We start from the raw sequence: 13,210 nt of genomic DNA, 5'->3' as shown, positions 1-13,210 counted from the left end.
GGGCTGGGGGTGGGGGGGAAGATGCGGGATGTAGAGGAGATCCGGGGCGGGGGAGAACCAGGGGAACCGGGGGTGCAGCGGGGACCCCGGCCGTGCGGCGGGGTCGCGGAGGGGAGCCGGGGCGGCGGGGGGACCCCAGCTGCCGCGGTCGGGGATGCCGGGGCGACCCGTGGCACGGGGCGCAGCGGTGACCCCGGGGGGTGCAGAGGAATTGCGGGCCCGGGAAGTGCGAGGACCCCCCCGGCCCGGTCCGGCCCCCCCCGCGCCGGACCCGGAGTAGGCCCCGCCGCCGTTGCTAGGGCGTGGCCCCGCGTTGCTAGGGGGCGTGGCCGTCTGCCGCGCAAATCTCGCGAGATCCGCCCGCCCGTTGCCTGGAGACCGCGGCGCCAGCGGCAGCCGCCATGGTGAGACCGGGACCGGGACCGGGAGCGGGACCGGGACCGAGCCCCGGGGGTGGCGGGGGGCTCTGGGCCTGCTGCTGAAGGGTCCCCTGGAGCCGGGGGCTGCGGGCAGGGAGGGCGGCGGGGCCCGGCCCGGTCGGCTGTTGGGGAGGGAGGCCCGAGGGCGGCGGGGAGGGAGGCCCGGCCCAGCCCGGCCCGCTTTTGGGGAGGGGAAAGGGGGGAGGGGAAAGGAGGGAGGGAGGGAGCCCCTTGGCGCCGTGCACAGCACTCGTGAGGCATTAGCGTGGGGACGTGCATCTTGTGCCTGGGGGGCTTCGCTGCGGAGCTGAGCCGGTAGTGGCTGGGCAGGAGCTACGGGTGTCCTGGGGGGGGGCTCCTCCCGGGGGGACCCTGGCTCCATCAGCCGGTGTTCCCTCCCTCTCACCCTTCTCATCCTGTCCCCGCCATGAGAGCGGGTATGCTTCGTGGCCTGGGAGCCCTGAGCGGCGCAGCTTCCTCCCAGCACCCGAGCCTCATGCACACCTCGTGCCTTTTGCTTGCTTTCCTTAGGCACCCAAAAAGAAAGTCGGGAAAAAAGGGAAAGGGAGCAAAGCTCCGGCAGTGGTGGATGCCTTGTCCCCGCAGGAGATGAGCAAGGAGCAGGTGAGAGATCCCCCGTCTCCCAGCCCACCCCCAGGCAGGAGGACGTTGCCACTTGCAAGAACAGTGCTCGGGACCCCTGCTCGGTGTCTGGCTCCAGCTCCAGTGACAACAGGTGGCAGAAGGTGACGGAGACAAGCAGCCGGGGTTCGTTTTGCTGCCTGACGCCTGTCTGGGCTGTGTGGGGGGGTTCTCACTGTTCCTGGAAGGAGCAGCCCCCTCATCCCACCCTCCCTTCTGCTGATCTGTGCCCTCCAGCCCTGTGCCCTCACTGCCTTCTCCCCGACTCTGTAACCCCGGCAGCTGCTCAGCCGGGTGATGGCTCAGCCTGGAGCTCTGTGATTGCAGCCTACTGCGCTCTCAGTCGTGTCGCTGCTGGGGCGGGAGGTTGCCATAGGCATGGGGAGGGCAGGGAGAGGTGGAAGGTGCAGCCACTGCCCCTTGGTTCCTCCAAGTCCTGCTTGTTTTGCTGGGTGTCTTACAAACAGAGGAGGAGATATGCCTTGCCTGGGGACCTTGCTCTTGGGATAAGATCTTGCACATCTCAGTGCAAGCAATATGCCCAGGTGGCCAAGAAGGCCAACAGCATCCTGGCTTATATCAGAAATAGCGTGGCCAGCAGGACTAGGGGAGCGATTGTCCCCCCGTACTTGGCACTGGTGAGGCCACACCTCAAATACTGTGTTCAGTTTTGGGCCCATCACTACAAGAAAGACATTGAGGTGCTGGAGCGTGTCCAAAGAAGAGCAACAAAGCTGGTGAAGGGCCTGGAGTACAAGGAGAAGGGTCTAGAGAACTCGTGAGGAGCAGCTGAGGGAATTGGGGTTGTTTATTCTGGAGAAAAAGGAGGCTGAGGGGAGACCGTATTGCTCTTGACAACTACCTGAAAGGAGGTTGTAGTGAGGTGGGGGTTGGTCTCTTCTCCCAAGTGATCGGACAAGAGGAAGCAGCCTGAAGTTGCGCCAGGGGAGGTTTAGATTGGGTATTAGGAAAAATTTAATCACCAAAAGGGTCATTAAGCACTGGAACAGGCTTCCCAGGAAGCAGTTGAGTTACTGTCCCTGGAGGTATTTACAAGACTTGTAAATGTGGTGCTTAGGGACATGGTTTAGTGGTGGACTTGGCAGTGTTAGGTTTGTGGTTGGACTCGATGATCTCAAGGGTCTTTTCCAACCTCAACGATTCTATGATTCAGTAGTATTTAGGCATCTGAGAATGGTGTTACCAGACACTGAGAGACAGAATATCTGAGCCCAGGCTGCTTACAGTAGGGTAAGCTTTTGTTACTCCTTTTCCAGAGGCTGATAGGTTCTGTCAGGGCTCCTCCCCTTCTCTCCTGCGTTTCTCCGTCCCAATAACAGCCACTGTGTCCTGCCAGGTTTGCGACATAACTTGCCATGGGTGTCTTGTAAAAGCATCTGTCCGAGTTCTCCTTTTCCCCCTACCTGGCTCTTCCTCTCGGCTTTGCAGCTGGAGAAGCACGTTGTGCGTCTCCGGGAGGAGCTGGACCGGGAGCGGGAAGAGCGCAATTACTTCCAGCTAGAACGTGACAAAATTCACACCTTCTGGGAGATCACCCGCCGGCAGCTGGAGGAGAAGAGAGCAGAACTGCGGAACAAGGACCGGGAGATGGAGGAGGCGGAGGAGCGGCATCAAGTGGAGATCAAGGTTGGAAGGGAGAAGGCTGGGAGGTGGTGTGAGAGTCCCAAGCTCTGGGTGAGCCTCGGGCAGCTCTGAGGAGGAGAGGGAAGGGGGAAGAGGAGGAGAAGCTGGGCACGATGCAAGCCAGGAGCACCTCAGCCAATATCCCAGCTCCATGTGTCTCCTGCTGAAGCACCTCACCCAGTCTGTGGCTTGTCTTTAGGTTTACAAACAGAAGGTGAAGCACTTGTTGTACGAACACCAGGAAAATCTCACTGAGCTGAAGGCGGAGGGCACCCTGTCCATGAAGAGGGCCCAGAAGGATCACTGGACCCAGGAGATGGAGCTGCGTAAAGACATGCGCTCCTTGAAAGTGGAGCTGAAGGAGCAGGAGCTGGCCAACGAGGTGGTGGTGAAAAACATGCACCTGGTACGTCCCTGGTGGGGCTGGAGCCGTGTGTGAGGTGCCTCTGCTGCAGAGGGAGGTGGTGGGGCTGCTGGCTGAGCCCTCCCAGCCCCAGTGTGTGAGCGGGAGCCTGCCTCCCCGGCTCTCTCCATGGGGTGGGATGGGGTTTCCTGCAGGTACCAATAACTGATGCACTTAGAGGCACTGGAAAGTCAGCGCAGGAATGGGGAGAAGGGATTCCTGGGGCAGTGACCCCCCCCCCCCTCACGCAGCAGGGAGCTGGGAGAGCAGCTGGAGAACCTATGAGCTGCCGTTTGCACAGATAACATGGGATTGGTGCCATGGCAGAAGCCCTTCCCAGGGAGCAGGAGGGAATCCCTCGGGATGTGGCTGACTCAGGATTTGGTTGTCTGCCTCTAACACGTAGCTTCTCCCTAACAGAAACAAGAGGAGGAGATCACCCAGCTGTGCAACGACTTTGAGAGACAAGTGAAAGGTCAGGACGTGCACATAGGCCCTGCGTGAGCTCCCTTTGTCAGTGTGCCGGGGAAGGTGCCTCTCAGCTCTGCTGCACTGCCAGGCTCCCTGGCAGAGCCTCGAGCAGAAAGGGGGATGGTTTTCCCCCAGTTCTGGCTGGTTTTCCCCCAGTTCTTGCTCCTTCGTGCTTTGGGGCTGCCAGACCCCCAGCATCCTGTGAACGGAATGAGGCCAAGCGCCTGTAGCGCAGGCTGAGGGGTGCAGGCAGGGTGCCTGTCGCTGCTGCCAGGCCCTACCGCTGAGCACAGCTCCCTGGCAGTGCTTCTCCGGGCTGCGGGGTGGGCTGGCTGAAGGAGCCCTTGCAGAGTCCTCGCTCCAGTGTCCTCCTCAGGGGACGTTTCAGGTTCTCACGGGCTGACTTGGAGCGTTTCCATACCCTCTTTCCAAGGATGCTATTTCTGGGCTCTGCTCTCCATGGTCCCAGCGTAACTGCTCCGCATGCTGGTGGCAGCTGCAGTGACGCTGCTAACAAGCATCTTGTCCTCCAGTAACGCTGCAGTGGCATGCACCAGGCTGGCGCTGGCTAACGGAGCTGGGGTCTCCAGGAGGTCCTCACTCAGCCCCCTGTGTGCTCCCCCAGAGATCGAGGCCAAGTACACCAAGAAGATGCAAGTGCTGCGGGACGAGCTTGACTTGCGGAGGAAGACCGAGATCCACGAGGTGGAGGAGAGGAAGAACAGTCAGATCAGCGAGCTGATGAGGAACCATGAGAAGGCCTTCAGTGACATCAAGAACTACTACAACGATATCACCCTCAAAAACCTGGCACTCATCAGCTTGCTGAAGGTACTGCCTGCCCCCCTGCCGCAGCCTGCCTGGCCTGCAGGCTGTCACTGTTCCACCAAGGGACCAGTCCTGTGAGGATTTCACGCAGATCTGGCCAGTTCCCAGGTGGCGGTGTGGGTGCTGCTGGTCTCCTGAGGGTTGTACATCGTTACACGAGCAAAGCCCTTGAGCACAGGGAGATGTGTCTTGCTGGGCCAGCGACGGGAGGGTGTCTGGAGGGTGTGGGAAGCTCTGAGGAGTTAGGCAGCCCCCAGGAGTTGGCACTTGTGTTCCCAAGAACAGGAGCAGATGGAGGAGATGAAGAAGAGAGAGAATCACTTGGAAAAGGAGAAGGCGGATGTGCTGCTCCAGAACAAGCAGCTGAAGGAGCCCCTGCAGCAGGCCCAGGAGCAGGTATCTGAGCTGCAGAAGAAGTTGGCCCACTACGATAAGGACAAGGAGGCCCTGACGGTGAGTGGCCAGCCCTCTTCTTTCCTGAGTCGCCCTGGCCCTTTCCTGGAGGGAGTCGCTCAGCAGTGACCTCTGCCACTCTGCTCGGCCAGATTGCTGAGCAAAGTCCTTTGAGTCCCTTTCAGCTTAGCTGGGTGTTTATAATATCTCAGGTGGGACTCCAGGGTCTCTGGCAGCAAGAAACCAGAGTAACCCCTGCTGCAGAGAAGGAAAGGAGTTGGTGTGGGTGTTGCCTGTTTTTTCTCATCGATATCTCTTTACCGGTCACTCTCCTCCCTTGCCAAAACACATCCCCCACACCTCCCAGAGGAAACTCCTGCTCTTTAACTGTCCCTTCCTGCTCACAGAACACGAAAGCCCATCTGAAAGTCACCCAGAAAGAACTGAAGGATCTTCAGTGGGAACACGAAGTGCTGGAGCAGAGGTTCAGTAAGGTGAGAGCTGCAGGGGGGTCTGGGCACCCTGTTTCCCTCTCCAAATGCTGTCCGTTCTGCAGAGGGCCGGGTGCAGGGACTCAGCAGAGGCTGCCTGGGCTGGGCTTAGCCAGGAGCTTTCCAAAGCTCTAATCCAGAGCCATGCGATATCTGCTGCTTCCAACAAAGCTGCTCACAGCTTTGGCCTCTCCCACGGTCAGCAGACAGGCCTGGCCTTGTACTTTGCTAAGCAATCATGCACGCTCCAGCGGTCCCCTCCCGGCCTGTGAGGGACTGGCCGCAGCAGCGGCTCGGGGTCAGAGCTGTGGGGAGAGATGGCTGTGGTGCACCACCCCTAGCCGGAGCTCGCTCTCTCCTGCTGGCATTTGGGGGTCGCTCCCCCCACTTGCCGTGCTGGGGCGGCTTGGGATGAGTCCTGTTGACTGAGATCTCCCAGACTTGGCTTCTCCCCCCCCCCCCCAGCTAACCCAGATAAATCTATTGAGGCAAGAAAAGAGCTCATTTGCAATTCGTAGAAATCCCCAGGAATATGAACATTGATCTGAGGCCTCGTTAACAATCCATCATTAAGGCAGCAACATATTCAGTGCATTCAGAAATAGGCTGCGGAGGAGAGACTGTGTCCTAATTAGGACACTTATTAACTAGCTGTGAGCCAGGGACTCCTGCCAGCTGTGAGGAGGAGAGGAAAGACCCCCCCTGTGCTTTGGGGCCCTCTCCGAGGTCTAAAATAGTGCTGCAGAGACCCCGTCAGCCTGTTTGGCTGTCAGGGGCATCCCAGGCCTGGAGGGGAGGAGGAAGCAGAAGTGCAGGTGCTGAGGAGGTGCCAGCCATGGAGGGAGGGAGGGAGGGCAAGAAGCTGCACTCCAGCACCTGCCTTCCCCACGGGCTGCAGGTGCCGTGGGGAACGGCTGGGTTCTCGCTGGAGCAGGCAGGGCCGAGCCGCCTGACCTGTTTGCTGCCAACCCCGGGGGGTCCTGAGGGTGGTGTGAAGGCGTGCTGTCTTTGGGAACAGGTGCAGGCGGAACGGGATGAGCTCTATCAGAAGTTCACCAAAGCCATTAACGAGGTGCAGCAGAAGACGGGGTTCAAGAACCTGCTCCTGGAGCGTAAGCTGAAAGGACTCCTCAGCGTCCTGGAGAAAAAGGAGGTGGAGCTCAGCGAGGTCTTCGCAGCCTCCAGCCTCGACCCGGGTGCCCTCTCCTTGGTCTCGCACAAGCTGGAGGTACCGTGTGCTGACGTGGGACCCTGTGAAGGCTGGCCTTGGGGGGCAGAGGCTGCTCGGGGGCGAACGCAGACCTTGGAGTGTGCAAGTCCCTGTCCTACATGGCTGTAGCTGCCACGTCACTCATTCCCGGCACTCCCAGGGCCACGCTCAGTGCCACAGGGCACTCCAGCTCTCCTTCGAGAGCGGAGCGTGTGGGTGTCGGAATTTGGCACTGATGTGTCCTTCAGGTGGGGCCTCTTTCAAGGAGAACGGCCCCAGGCTGAGCAGCGCTCACCAGCGCTCTGTGCTGCCGAGCAGCCGGCTGCGTGCGGGGTCCATCAGCAACCCGGGGTGCTCTGTGTGTGGGGAGTCACAGCTGGTGAACCTCGCCTGGCCTCCCTGTCTGCAGAGACAGCGTAGACAGGTTCCCAGGGGCTCTGCAAGGTCTGCCACGCTAAAAATAAGTACGCAGAAAGCCTCGGCGCAGAGAGCTGCATTCCTGGAGCCTGCCGCAGCCGTAACTGGAGAAGCAGCATTTGCTTTAGGTTGGGTTGAGATGCAGGGGACGTGGGTTCCACGCTCAGCTTGGCCACCACCCTGGTGCCCTCCTGCTTATCCCACACCAGCCTGTCCTCTTCCAGGTTCCTTCTGCGGTGGGTGGGGGTGAAGCTCGCAGACACCCTCTTGCCGGGGTGCCCTGGGGATGCGCACAGCAGCAGCCGAGGCTTTGGGGCTGTAGGATGGGGCAGCGGATGTGTCACCTACTAGTAGGTGCCACAGCAGCAGGAAGGAAAACACATTCCTGGGAAGGCGTCACGGCGTCAAGCTCTCCCACAGCTGCTGGGGTCCTGGAATTCCTCTGCTCAGCTGCCTCCAGCATCTTCTCAGGGAGCCTCTCTCCCTGTAATTCCCCTGGTGCCGCGACGCGACGGCAGGGCGGTGCTGCCAGAGCAGGTGCTGCCGTCGGCCCCCCCCAGCCTTGCAGCGGGTCAGACAATGATGGCAGAACTGTGCTGGCGTTCGTGTTGTCAGTCTGGGAGGTCCCTGTCCCTTGCCTCTGCCTGGGGCTGGCTGTCCCTGGCAGTGCTGGCTGGCAGAGAGCAGGGGGGGTGGCCGCCTGCCAGGCCGTGCTGCAAGCCGCTCTGCATGATCCTGGGCCCTGGTGCCAGCTCGGCCGCCGCGCAGCAGCTCTTCCGTGCGCTCTGCCACGCCACTCTCGCCTGCGGCACGGCCGCCATGCCCCCGGGGCCGGGCAGCCATTGCCTGACACGCCGTCTCTCTTTGCAGGATGTGCTCAATTCCAAGAACGCCACCATCAAAGACCTGCAGCTCCAGCTGGCCCGAGTCTGCAAGGTGAGGGAAGGGGCTGGGGCTGCCCTGTGTGTCCCCCCGCCCGGGTCAGGGCTGGGGGCTGTTGGGTGGTGGCTGTGGCTGTGTGGGGAGTGGGAACGGGACCTTCTGCTCCAGGCCTTGCACAGAGCGGAGGGAAGGGAACTCGCAGCAGGGCAGCTGAGCTGCTTTGTGCCTGGGGCCAGGCAGGACCCAGCCCAGGCTGCAGTTTCCCCTGTTTGCCCTGCGAAGGAAGGCATGTTGGGGTCCCCCTCTCCTCGGGGAAGGGGGTGCTGGGAGCCCATGCCCATGTGCGGAGGGTCTGGGCTTCGGGCTGACCATGGGTCGCTTCTCTTGCAGGCACACAATGATATGCTGCAGACGTTCGAGGCAAAGCTGACGGCCTTCGGTATCCCCCTGGACAACCTGGGCTTCAAGCCCCTGGCAAGCCCGGTGCTGGGGCAGGCGCTGGGGCAGGGCCCCGCGGGACTCGTTGCCGTACCCACCTGACGCCAGCCAGCACCGAGGGACCCGCCGGTGCACCCGTTGGTGCTCCGCACCATTAAACAGACCCCCCAGTGAGCCTTCTGCAGGACCTGGAGGACCCTCTCTCTCCTCCCCGGGGGGACCCTTCCTCTGGAGCAGCTCCCCACTCCTGCCACGGGGTACACCAGCCACGGGCAGCTGCCAACCGGATCGGCTCTGACCGAGCAGTGCCAGCGCAGCCCGGGACCATGGCGCAGCACTGGGCTCGAGCGGGGGCCTGCGTGGGGTCCTCCCTTGCCCCTCTGCCTCCTGGGCTGGCCCCCTGCCTGCACTGCCCCTGGGGCTCCCCTCCTTTCCCCTTGCAGAAGCCCTGTGTGCACTGCCCCAGGAAGGTGATTTTTTTGAGGCAAACGGTGCTGTTTGAAGCCTTTAATGGTGTCGGTGGGGTAGTTGCGTCCCTGGGGGGAGGACATGCCTTTTCCCTAACTGCCCCGGTACGTGGTGTAGGAGTAGGGGCTGATCAGCAGCGGGACGTGCAGCTTCTGGGCCGGGTCAGCGATGGTGAAGACAACCTGGGGGAGATCAAAGTGGGGGGCTCAGCTAGCTGGAGCCGGACCCTGACGGATGCTCAGAGCAGAGCTGGCAGTGCCGCAGGAGGGAGGCCAGGGCTGGCAGCTCCCACAAGCCTGGCCACGGCACCCAGACCCCTGCGGGCTCATCACTCTGCGGCTTTGGCCGTGGCCAGCTCCCGTGCCCCCCGGTCCCCTCCTCCCTGCGTTCTGTACCTCCACAAAGGGGTAGAAGCTGGTGTGCCCCTGGCCCTGCCAGTACGCCGCTGTCTCGAAGTGCAGCTTGTAGGTGCCGGCTTTTGCTTGCCCCCGAGCCAGGAGGGGCAGGCAGCGCCCATCCTCGTCCGTCCACCTGAAATCGGAAGGAGCAAGCCTTGCCGCGCTGGCTGGCCCTAGCCACTGGGAGCCTTCAGCCAGCCGGCATCCTCTGCCCGTTTCGCTGCCGCCAGCTCTCCTACCTCTGCGCCAGCTCCGTCCACTGCAGCCCCGGTTCCTGCAGCTGGGCCAGGCGGATGACGAGGCCGGCTGCCGGCAGCCCCGTGACTGTGTTCAGCACGTGGGTGGTCAGGGAGCCGTTCACCGTCTCGGACGTGCCTTCAGCCTGGGGCAGAGGAGTAAGCGGGGCTGGGATGTGTCCCGGCAGCACCGTCCGCCTCCCCCCTCTGCCGTGCTGCGGCAGGCAGTGCCGCAGCTGAGCCCCCGGGTGCCCTCTCCGGAGGGGCCCTTGGCCAGGCTGCCTGTGTGCCACCACCCTGCAGTCGTTTCCCCCCCCCCCGGGCTGGTGGTCGCGCAGCCAGGGCTGTCCCAGCACAGCCCCCCTCTCCCCAGCACCCTGCTGCACCCCAGGGTTGGGACACGGGCACCCACGTCCTTCCCATGCTGTGGGGCTCAGCTTCGCCGGGGCCGCGGTGCCGGAGCCCTGCCCGCAGCGGAGCGCTGCCTCTCGGGCACCACTGACACCGGTGGCGTGGGCGCCTGCCAGGCTCCTGCCTGGGTGGAGGGCTGCGTGCCTGCAGCAGCACCGGGCTCCCCGCTCACCCTCCCGTCCCGGTGGGCCATGGCGCGGCGGCAACGGTTGGCCACGGCCCAAGGAGGAAGCAGCTCAGTCCCGGCAGCCCTGTCCCTGTCGCCTTCGATGTCACGTGTGGGCGGACGTTAACCCTGCAAGCGCTCCATAACTGCCTGGGACGGGCAGCAAGCGCGGGGTCAAGGGCCCCTTCCCCTCCGGGAGCCCCCAGGTTGTGCTTGGCAGGGTGGGAGCACGACCCGGGGGTTGTATCCCGCTGCTCCGGGGCTGCTGTCAGCTGGGCAGGGCCAGGCTCTCTCCCTGGAGCGGGACCAGCTCTCGCTGCCATCCCGGCACCGGTTCCGGGCCTCGGCTGCCGGCTGAAGTGGGGACGCCGGAGAGGCGCAAAGGTGAGCACGGGTGGCCGGCTGCTTACCTGGCTCTCCTCTGTCCCGCTCAGCCTGGGGCCCACGGCCGGTGACACCGTGCAAAATGCCATCCCCTGCCCTGGCTGCCCTTCCCGGCACCGCAGCCTCTGCCCACGGAGCTGGCGAGGCTGGACGCCGCCGCTATCCCGGCACGGGGCCGCAGCAGGACCGGGCGCTCCTCCCCGGCTGGGCCGAGCTGGCGCAGGTGGCTTCCCACTGGGAGGTGCGCCCGGGAGCCCCGCCGGCACCCACGCTCCGGCACCACCGTGGCCCTGGGGTCGGTGGACCAGAGCCCGGCGGGACGTCGGGGCGCCGGGCCAGGAGGAGCCACGGCGGAGCTGTCACCCCAGCCTCGCCTCCCTCCCTGGAAAGCACCCGGAGCGTGTCGGCATGTGGGAGCTGCCAGGAGCAGGCAGCGGCTTCACCATAGCCTAAGCCTGCCCGTCTGCCTGCCGTGGGGGCGCGGGGGTGGGCTCGGCGCCTCACCTGCACTTTGATGAGGACGGTGGCGGTGGCCTGCAGCCCGTAGCCTTCCATGTCGGCCGCCTGGATCTCCAGGGTGTATTCGGGCACCGCCTGCGGCGAGAGGCTGCGTCACCCCCGAACGGGGGGTGAGAGCCAGGCTGAGGGGTGCGGGGGGTGTCGGTGGGGGCTGACGGGCCGTGCCCGGGGCTCACCTGTGCCACCAGCCCCGCCGCGGCCACGGAGATCACTCCGGTGCTGCCACTAATGGCAAACATGTGGGGCTGGGGCTGGTCCGGCGTCTGGCGCAGGATGGAGTAGACCACGACTCCGTTGCTGGAGCTCACCGTGTCGTCCGCGTCCGTGGCCAGCACTTGCAGCACGGGGGTGCCTGGGAGCGGGCAGTTATCGGTGACATCTCCACTGTCCCCCCCACTGCCACCCCAGCCCTGCCTCCTACTCGGTGGCATCGGTCTCACCTGGCTTAGCCCCCTCTGCTACGGTGCCATGGAAAACTGCCTTGGTGAAGACGGGCCGGTTGTCGTTCTGGTCCGTCACGGTGATGATGATCTCCATGGGGTCCTCCACGGGCTGCCCGTTGGCCGCCACCGCGTGGGAGAAGAGCTGCGAGGGGCACCGTCAGCCCACGCGTGGCCCCAGGGACCGTCCCCTCCCCATCCCGGCCCCCCACTCACGACATATTTGTCGATCTGCTCCCGGTCCAGCGGCTTTGTCACCTCCAGCCACCCTGTCTCCCGCTCAATGATGAAGACACCCACGGGGGGGGTGTCCGCCCCCTGCCCCGTGATGCTGTAGAAAACCTGGGTCTCCTTGTCCTTGTCGGATTTGATCTGGTGGCAAGGCGGAGGGGGGGTTAGAAGGGTCCTGGTGCTCCAGGGACCCCCCTGCTGTGTGCCCTGTCCCCACGGGGCCGCATACCTGCACCAGCTTCTTGGGGAAGGGCCCCCGCTCGTTCTCGGGGCAGTTGATGGGGGGGATGACCCAGTCCCTCTTCTGCCGCCGGAGGCCATGGCCGGGCTCGGGGAAGGTCAGCACACTGGGTGCTGCGTCCTGCGGGACAGAGAGGGACTGAGATTCAACGGGGGGGGGGGCAGAGCTCTGCCCAGGGGCTCTGGGGGGACTGTCCTGCTCACCCCCACCCCGCAGACGTGCAGCAGCCCCTGGCCCCATCAGGACGGTCCTACCTGCAGGAGGAGGAGGAGGAGGGTGAAGGTGCAGGGTGGCATGGCTCTGGCTGCGGGGGCTGCTCCTCTGGGCGCCTGCTGGGGACCTTCCCGGCGGCCAGCTGTGACCTTGGCCGAGTCCTGCCGGGAAAAAGCCAAGCGCCAGCCCACGGGTGTCAGCATGCGCAGGCGAGGGCCCAGCTGCCACCGCCAGCCCTGGAGGGGTGCCCGGGAGGGACACAAGCGGGGCCCCCGGGGCTCAAGATGCTGCTCCAGGCTGGGGGGTGGGAGGGGGGACACAACGGAATCCAGGACCCCAGGAGCACCCCAGGGCACTGGACACCCCACCCCAGCGGGGGCCGGGGCGCACACATGGCCCCACCTCAGGGTCCTGCTTTGCTCTGGGGGTCCCATGCACCCAAATGTGTGTGGGGGGGTGCAGGCCCCCCAGCATGCCCAACCAGCAGCACCTGATGGGGGGCAGGGGGGGAACACGGCACCGGGGATGCCCGATGCATTGCGGGGTGCCGAGGACCACCCCCGGGGAGCTGAGCCCCCTCCATTGGACCCTCGGAGCCCCCACACCCGGCACGGTGCGACCCCCAGGTGATGCCCACCACCGGCAGGGTGCTGGGGAGGGGGCAACGCTGCGGCTGGTGCCAGATGAGACCCCCCCCGGTGGGGATGAGCACCCCGACCCCTCGCCCCCAGCAGGGTTGGCCCGGGGGTGCTGGGAGAGCCCCCGCCGCAGGATGCCACGTCCCCGGGTGGCGGGGAGGAGGGGGTCTCCGGGGGTCCCCAAGAGCCGCAGCCCGGCCCCGGGCAGGGGGACAAGTCGCACCGGGAGGGGCTCAGCCCCGGTATGGGGCCGGTACCGGCGCCGGGGGGAGCCGCGGGGGCGGCGGGTCGCAGCGCTCGCAGGTATCGGGGAGGTACCGGGGGTGCCCGGAGACACATGGAGGGACAGACGGCGGTACCGGGATCGCGCCCGGTAATACCGGGATGCCCGGGCGGTGCCTACGGGACCGCGCAGAGGCACCGGGGAGAACGGCGGCGGGGGGACGGAGGCACCGCGGGGGGCGCACGGAGGAACCGGGGGGTGCCGGGCGGGGGCGACGGACACCGGGAGGACACCGGGGGCCGCTCTCCGGGGCGGGGCCGGGCGGGGCGGGGCGGTACCTGCGCGGCCGCCGCCTCACCTGGACCGGCGCGTTGCAGCGGACGGGGCGGGGCGGGGCGGGGCGG

The 13,210-nt window shown here is 64.9% G+C and overlaps 2 protein-coding genes across 2 annotated transcripts; one reads left to right on the top strand and one right to left on the bottom strand.

The window, feature by feature from the left end:
* Positions 1-360: 360 nt before the first annotated feature.
* DRC4 (dynein regulatory complex subunit 4) lies at positions 361-8,736 on the top strand. The gene is made up of 11 exons (XM_075039762.1): positions 361-404; positions 951-1,043; positions 2,511-2,708; positions 2,905-3,111; positions 3,529-3,583; positions 4,205-4,410; positions 4,693-4,860; positions 5,208-5,294; positions 6,310-6,519; positions 7,789-7,854; positions 8,191-8,736. Exons 1-11 carry the CDS (start codon positions 402-404, stop codon positions 8,338-8,340), a joined length of 1,443 nt encoding a protein of 480 aa, XP_074895863.1. The 5' UTR covers positions 361-401; the 3' UTR covers positions 8,341-8,736.
* LOC142036529 (cadherin-1-like) lies at positions 8,731-12,119 on the bottom strand. The gene is made up of 9 exons (XM_075039763.1): positions 11,987-12,119; positions 11,721-11,852; positions 11,477-11,632; positions 11,261-11,405; positions 10,997-11,172; positions 10,806-10,895; positions 9,344-9,486; positions 9,102-9,237; positions 8,731-8,888 (listed from the first exon to the last, which is right to left on the bottom strand). The coding sequence occupies exons 1-9, from the start codon at positions 12,026-12,028 to the stop codon at positions 8,799-8,801; spliced, it is 1,110 nt and encodes a 369-aa protein (XP_074895864.1). The 5' UTR covers positions 12,029-12,119; the 3' UTR covers positions 8,731-8,798.
* Between the last annotated feature and the right edge of the window lie 1,091 nt (positions 12,120-13,210).

Source organism: Buteo buteo, chromosome 11 (genome assembly GCF_964188355.1).
Source record: "Buteo buteo chromosome 11, bButBut1.hap1.1, whole genome shotgun sequence".
In the NCBI taxonomy this organism is placed as follows: domain Eukaryota; kingdom Metazoa; phylum Chordata; class Aves; order Accipitriformes; family Accipitridae; genus Buteo; species Buteo buteo.
Note: the sequence above shows the minus strand (reverse complement) of the source record. Positions and strands in the feature narration are given on the sequence as shown.